This window comes from Ostrea edulis, chromosome 5 (assembly GCF_947568905.1).
Source record: "Ostrea edulis chromosome 5, xbOstEdul1.1, whole genome shotgun sequence".
NCBI classification, from domain to species: Eukaryota; Metazoa; Mollusca; class Bivalvia; order Ostreida; family Ostreidae; genus Ostrea; species Ostrea edulis.
In genome coordinates, this window is record NC_079168.1 from 76,586,786 (window position 1) to 76,593,610 (window position 6,825).

The window sequence follows — 6,825 nt, forward strand, 5'->3', positions numbered from 1 at the left end:
AAGTTTAGCAAAGCACAAAGTGCAAGTGAGATGTGTATCAATTAGGGCTGTGCTGTGCACCGAAACAATTTCGTTGCACTGTGATTCATACCATTCGATTCGATGCACCGATTATAAATTCCGGATTTCGGTTCAGTTTAGATTGTGCATAAACCAAAAAAACAACAAATATGGCGTCCGAGTGATGTGCAAAACGTGTGGATTTTTATGCCACAGAGATTTAAAGTACTACTGTATTGAGATTTAGCATTTTCATCCCTCAGATACCAACAGAATACGGTCGGTAAGATCATTGCAGTTTATCTTTACATGACATATAGCATTTCAGTCAGTGCAGGGGTGAAATCAACATCGTAGGTAATGACACAGATTAAATGTTTTGACAGTTAATAAGAGAGAGAAGTAAATCAATAAAGGAGATATTTTAAAAGACTCAATTGATAAAATTGTTGAATTTTTACATATCAATGAAAACAATAACTGCAATATCATATACATTTTAGACTGACTATATAGCTTTGTTTAATAATCCAAAAATTATGCAGCATGTTAATATAACAAATGATAGACTGTCAAAGGTGTTGTTTTTTTTTCTATCAAAGTTATAAAATGCAGTTATAAATAGATATGATGTTTACAAATGATGATATATAGTTATACAAAACTCGAATAAAATTAAATCAAGTATGCTACTCTTTAAAATTGTTAATTTTTGTGCTGTCATTAGATAAATTTGTCCTAATATGAACCAAATTGGAAAAAAAAAAAAAAACCAAATCAAGCTGTTTTGAATCAAAACCGAATCAAGCTAACCCTGAATCATCCCAGCCCTGGTATAAATTTTCTCATAATCAGTTTTTACATAAGACAGTATATTGCAGAATAATGACCACGGCATTCCTTTCTTATGAGATTGATCACTGTTCGTTATCTTCACCTTTCATCCTTGCAATAACCGTGGTAGAATGTACTAAGTTGATTATACAGATTGTATTTAAAAAACTTTTTTTCAGACAGTGCTTCATATTGGGTTTAAAATTTCCAAGTAATATTTATGTCAATGTATTTGCAGCTTACATGAAAAGAAATCATTTTGAAGAGCATATGTGCTGCATTAAGATAATTTTGCATACTTCATGAAAAACTTTGAAATAGCAGAATATACTCTGTACATTGGTATGCCCTGTCATCACATACATTTTAAGGTGTCCTTTTTAAACTTATTAAACTAAAATCTCAGACTTTTAAAAACATAATATTTACAAAATTTTTTTTCATAAAGAGACAACATACTTCACATGCCTATGGTAATATGGAAAGAATCATAGATGTGGGATTATAAATTTAGGATGTTGGTCATGGGGGGAATTACAATTGTTCACTTTCCAATATCTGAAATTTCCTGATCATGATCTAACCACATGGTGATTTTCTAAACAGGAAAAATATTTTAAAATTGAGGGACATAAATCTGTATCCGTACATACAGGAAAAGGAAGTGGCTGATTGTTTTACAACACTTGTCGCACTTGGCTGATCACATCAATCATATGGAACACTTTTCTACCTTGATTGACAGGCAGCATCTGATTTATATTGGCAGTGGTAGGTTTTGTGGGTGTTGAGTAAGAATTGGGTCTTTAAAGTAATGAAGGAATTTAGTATATTCACTCAGTTTTAAAATCACAAAAACAAGATGGAGATCAAAATTTATCCTGTATACCGTTCTAAAACTAAGGAATGATGTGGGGGGGGGGGGGGGGGGGGGATCATGTTATTCAAGAATTGATATATGTCTGAAACCAAATGCTCATCATACAGGTGTAGACAAAGTTGAAAAGCATCCTCTGCAGTCTATCACAAATAGTCCAGTGAAGAAGAGGTTGGAAGAATCTGAAGATATCAGTTTGGGACCTGCCAAAAGAGCCCTGAGTCTGAAAAAGTCCCCTGCTCGACCCCTCAAACCAAGTACTGAGACCACATCATCAGAGGATGCTAAAGAAGAGGAGGATTGTGTCATTCAGTGATGGAATGGGATTACTGTCAGTGATGGAATGGGATTACTGTCAGTGATGGAATGGGATTTCTGTCAGTGATGGAATAGGATTTCTGTCAATGATGGAATGGGATTACTGTCTTTTCATTTTAGATTAATTTATGATAGATTTAATCACATATTCTGATGTCATTTGGGGCCTTCGAGTGTCTCTCTGCTAGGTGCTTGAATGATGTAAGTGAGTGAGTTTGTGTGTGCTTCAGTGAAATTTATTTTCTTGTATGAATTGTTTGTTTCATTCCTACATTTGGATAGGAATTTTCATGTTAGAGATCATGAAGACTTAATATTGAGCATGCATTTCATCACCTAAGCTTTTCACAATCAATGGTATGGAAAAATTCAACCATCTTCTGGAAAAGCTTGTAGTATGCTTTCAGGTAAATTTTATTGATGGAAATATTGCAATGCAGTAGTTTGTTTATTTTGCGTTCACTAAGATTGTTAGAGTATGTCAGATATAAGTCTGGTGCGTGTGATTTTCACAGCTGTTGGTGGTAAAGATCTGTCTGAGGTTTCCCTGCAAATAACAATTTTTTTTCTGTATACACATGATTAATTATCTTTAAACTTATGCAGAAGAAATAGGTTGAGTATTTTGCTGGAAAGACAGATTTTACAGCTTCATTATACGTGTATTATGTTTACATCACGTTTGTATCAGATTTTACAGCTTCATTATACGTGTATTATGTTTACATCACGTTTGTATCTGATTTTACAGCTTCATTATACGTGTATTATGTTTACATCACGTTTGTATCTGGTAAGAAAGAGGTACTTTAAACACCTGTCACCTGTAACATGTTTGGAATTGTAAAGGTGTTGTACAATGTAATGAAATAGTAGACAATGTGACCATCATTTAACTCTATAAATGTCTCGCTTTGTCATTATGTACACTAGTTACTCGGTCTCAATTGTGAACCATTCATTATAATTATTTCATGTATGCACAAAAGGAAAATTAAATATACTGAAATCCGGTTGTAGTTATTTGTTTGTTTGATTTTATTTTCATTTAGATGTCTAGGTAAACGTATGAAGTTAAGTTAATTGTAGTTGAGAGGGGGTGGTAATTTATTTCAGGGAACAGACCTCATAAAGCTATTACACACACAAACACACAATGCATAACCCGTAAGTTGAGTTCCGTAAAGTGATTGATTGCTATATGCAGCTACCTTTTTAATGGCACAGAAAATGGCTGTAAAGGTGGGTATTTAGCGGGTTCAATCCACCGAGGATTTTATAAATAGAATATACTCTTAAAGGACAAAAAGTAAGGTATTTCTAATGATGAGCAAAAATTTGAATTTCAGTTACAAATGAGATGCATCACTCAACAATTCTGCAAGGATAGCAGAAAAGATCTAGAAAACTATAGGCGAGACTTTAATTATGGTTTTTTTTTAAAGTACCGTTCAATATGGAATTTTAGCACAATTTCAACACCAGTTACAGGTACACCCTTTTTGACAGACGTAATCGGTTGGGGTTTTCAATTTCTGTTGCTTTCATTTGATTAAAATGCTGTTTAATATTGAATAGTGTTGTGATGATAGGAGATTCGGGGAAGTAATTCTGTTGGCGTGGACAATTAGTCGTCCGAGGCTGTCCTAGAACCAATCGGAACACGCTCTGCCTTTAAATAAAAAGAAAACTTTGGATTTAGACGGCGGATGAATTCGGTGATTTCCTTAAAAACACGTGACGTAACAAAAAAAAACCAAAAAAAAAACACCCCAAGAACATAGCAGCTCCCATGTGTGTTTGCTGCCATGAGAAAAAGAACAAATGTTATGGCATGTATAGTAAAAAGGCGGAGTTGTTTGATTTAAGGGATAACATTCAAAATTTATTCCGTTATGACATTAACTTTAATCTACCAACTTCATGACTATGTAGTATGTGAATCTTGCTTAAAATTGCATCATAAAGTGTCTGATATTAAAAAAAAATCGAGTAAGAGGTCGGCTGAAACTCCAACTTCGCAGTTAAAGCGAAAAACTGTTTTAAACCATTTAATTTCTTCTGTGGGAAAGCTGAGCGTACACAAGAGACAGTCAGTATCGGATTGATTGATTGATTGAATATTGTTTAACGTCCCTCTCGAGAATATTTCACTCATATGGAGACGTCACCACTGCCGGTGAAGGGCTGCAAAATTTAGGCCTATGTTCGGCGTTTATGGCCATTGAGCAGGGAGGGGTCTTTATCGTGCCACACCTGCTGTGACACGGGACCTCGGTTTTTGCGGTCTCATCCGAAGGACCACCCCATGTAGTCGCCTTCTACAACAAGCAAGGGGGTACTGAGGACCTATTCTAACCCGGATCCCCACGGGATGTCAGTATCGGAAAGGTACATGTAAAGAACAGTTACAAAAAGTTTTTTTTTTTTTTTTTAAAAAGCCATATATAAATATACTTAATTTTTGAATAGCAAATTCTAGCTGACCCTCCATATTGCTATGCACTATATGCGTCGTAACTTCCGGCAAACAATTTAAGAAGGATTCTTTCTATCTGTTTACTAGGTTATTTTTCGTTCGCGAAAATGGCCGAGTAGTTACGATTGTCCTAGAACACTTCGAAAATATGCATCTCACTTTCCTAATGACCCTTCAAGGTTGTAGGGTGTAGGAAAGGTAGTCCCATTTTTATACGCCCGTCAAAGATGGGACATATTGTGGTATGTCGTCTGTCCAGACCTTGTGGGCAGGATACAGATCGAACCGTAAGCTCCAGGATTTTACAACTTGGTACATTTGATCACCATGATGAGAGGAAGATGCCTATTGTTTATCAAGATCAAAGGTCAAGGTCGTAGTATCACTTAGTAGGAAAACCTTGTGGTCAGGATACAAGCAGACTTGTAAGCTCCAGAATATTGCAACTTGGTGCAATTGATCACCATGATGAGAAGAAGATGCCTATTGTTTTTCAAGGTCACGGTATCACTTAGTAGGAAAACCTTGTAGGCAGTATAAGAACCGTAAGCTCCAATACATGTATATTGCAGGTTGGTACATTTGATCAACATAATGAGAGGAAGATGCCTATTATTTTTCAAGGTCACAGTATCACTTAGTGGGAAAACCTTGTATGAAATATACAGAGCGAACTGTTGGGGCTAGGACCGTCAAACTTGGTACAGATACTATTAGTTACACAGTTAGTTAGTGACCTGATACGGAAAAATACATGGTGTGAAAAGAAAACCCGTATCGGGCGAGGCGAAAATTTTTTGAAATTTTTTTCACGGCGTCAAGTGACCAAGATCTGACCAATTAGATTTCAACAATTTTGTCTGAGGCGTGATAAACTTTATGCCAAGTGGAGGATGCCTATTATTTCTCGAGGTCGTAGTAGCAGGATACAGACCGAACCGTTAGGTTTAGGACTATCATACTTTGTACACCTACATCTTATGCCAGGTAAAAATATTACAGAGAGTATATGATTTGTCTGTTGTTGTTGTTTTTCGATGCAAAGAAAGTATGTCACACCCTGATGATTTTTTATACTACTTGAAGCCAAGTTCTACAATTTATTGTGTAAGAAAAACACCCTTTGTTAGCTTTTCACGCGCATATTATGTACCGTTGGCGGTACCCTTGTTCAATGACTTATAAAGATGTAAAAATTAAAAACTATAAAAAAATTCAAGGGCGAAATCTGCTGGAAGAGGTCCTTGGATTTTTCTATTTAAAAGATTTTTCTATAGAACCTTTGCAAATTCATTCGGGAAGATTTCTGAGTTACAATTGAGTAGGAGTGGGGGCCTATCAATAGAAAGGCTTTCGTGCAAGTGATTGTAAATTCCAAAGGTTAAAGGTACATGTGCTGTATTAAACAGTATTTTGTTCGATGTTAAAAACTGGACCAAATTTTGTCAGTATGATAAACTCTGAAATATTTAAACGATTTCACAATTTCGACAAATTATATACGGGTATTGAAGGAGTACTGGTCTAAGCTTAAAGTGGGTTTTTTTTTACCTTGTCCCGTTAGACTGTTTTTATCGCTGAATTGTGTCCCGCCAACAGCATGAAGGCTGTCCACACTTTCTCGTCGCCATGCCGTGTGTTGACGTTCGAAATTCCGTGTGAAACGTCACGTGATCATGAATATCTTGAAATGCCCCATTTCAAATTATCCATGATCACGTGACGTTTCACGCGTTTCTTAAGATTTATCTAGCACATGTGTTTAAATAAAACTGCAGGTTTAATGCAAACATATATACTGAAAATTTTATTTGTTTATGAAAATTATTTCAAAAGTTAGCAGGATTTGAAATTTAGACTTTAGTCTATATGTCTCCCTTTCCGAGGCCAGAAAGGGGGGGGGGGGGGGTTGTTTTAGTGTGAATTCTTCCGCTTATGGAGCGCCAAATTAACATAAACTCAAATAATTGAAGATATCTTCAATTATTTGAAGATATCATCAATTCATTTGATGCGCGCAACAATTTAATTAAAGATCTCGTCAAATAATTAATGATATCTTCAATTCTGAATTATTGCGCCAATTAATTGAATTGATGATAGCATTGATTCTTTAGCTGAATTGATGCGCGCTTTAATTGAATTAATGATCTCTTCAAAGGAATAATTGATATAATGCCCGCATTAAATCAATTGATGAGAGCAATAATTGAATTGATGCTCGCATTAATTTATTTTATGAGAGCACTAATTGAATTGATGCGAGCATTGATTCATTTCATGAGAGCAATAATTGATTTAATGCACGCATTAATTC

The 6,825-nt window shown here is 35.3% G+C and overlaps 1 protein-coding gene across 2 annotated transcripts in view; it reads left to right on the forward strand.

Annotated features, from left to right (window-relative positions):
• Positions 1 to 3,042, forward strand: part of LOC125649108 (centromere protein F-like) — a 57,133-nt gene extending 54,091 nt beyond the window's left edge. Inside the window, exons 18-19 of one of the 2 annotated variants that reach the window (XR_008803279.1) lie at positions 1,822 to 2,833; positions 2,879 to 3,042. Coding sequence is in view for 1 of the 2 variants with exons in the window: in XM_056166254.1 (XP_056022229.1) it covers positions 1,822 to 2,027 (206 nt within the window). In the remaining variant the exon portion in view is untranslated. Of the gene's footprint in view, positions 1 to 1,821 lie in introns of both variants that reach the window. The other variant, XM_056166254.1, reaches the window with a different exon arrangement.
• Positions 3,043 to 6,825: the final 3,783 nt, after the last annotated feature.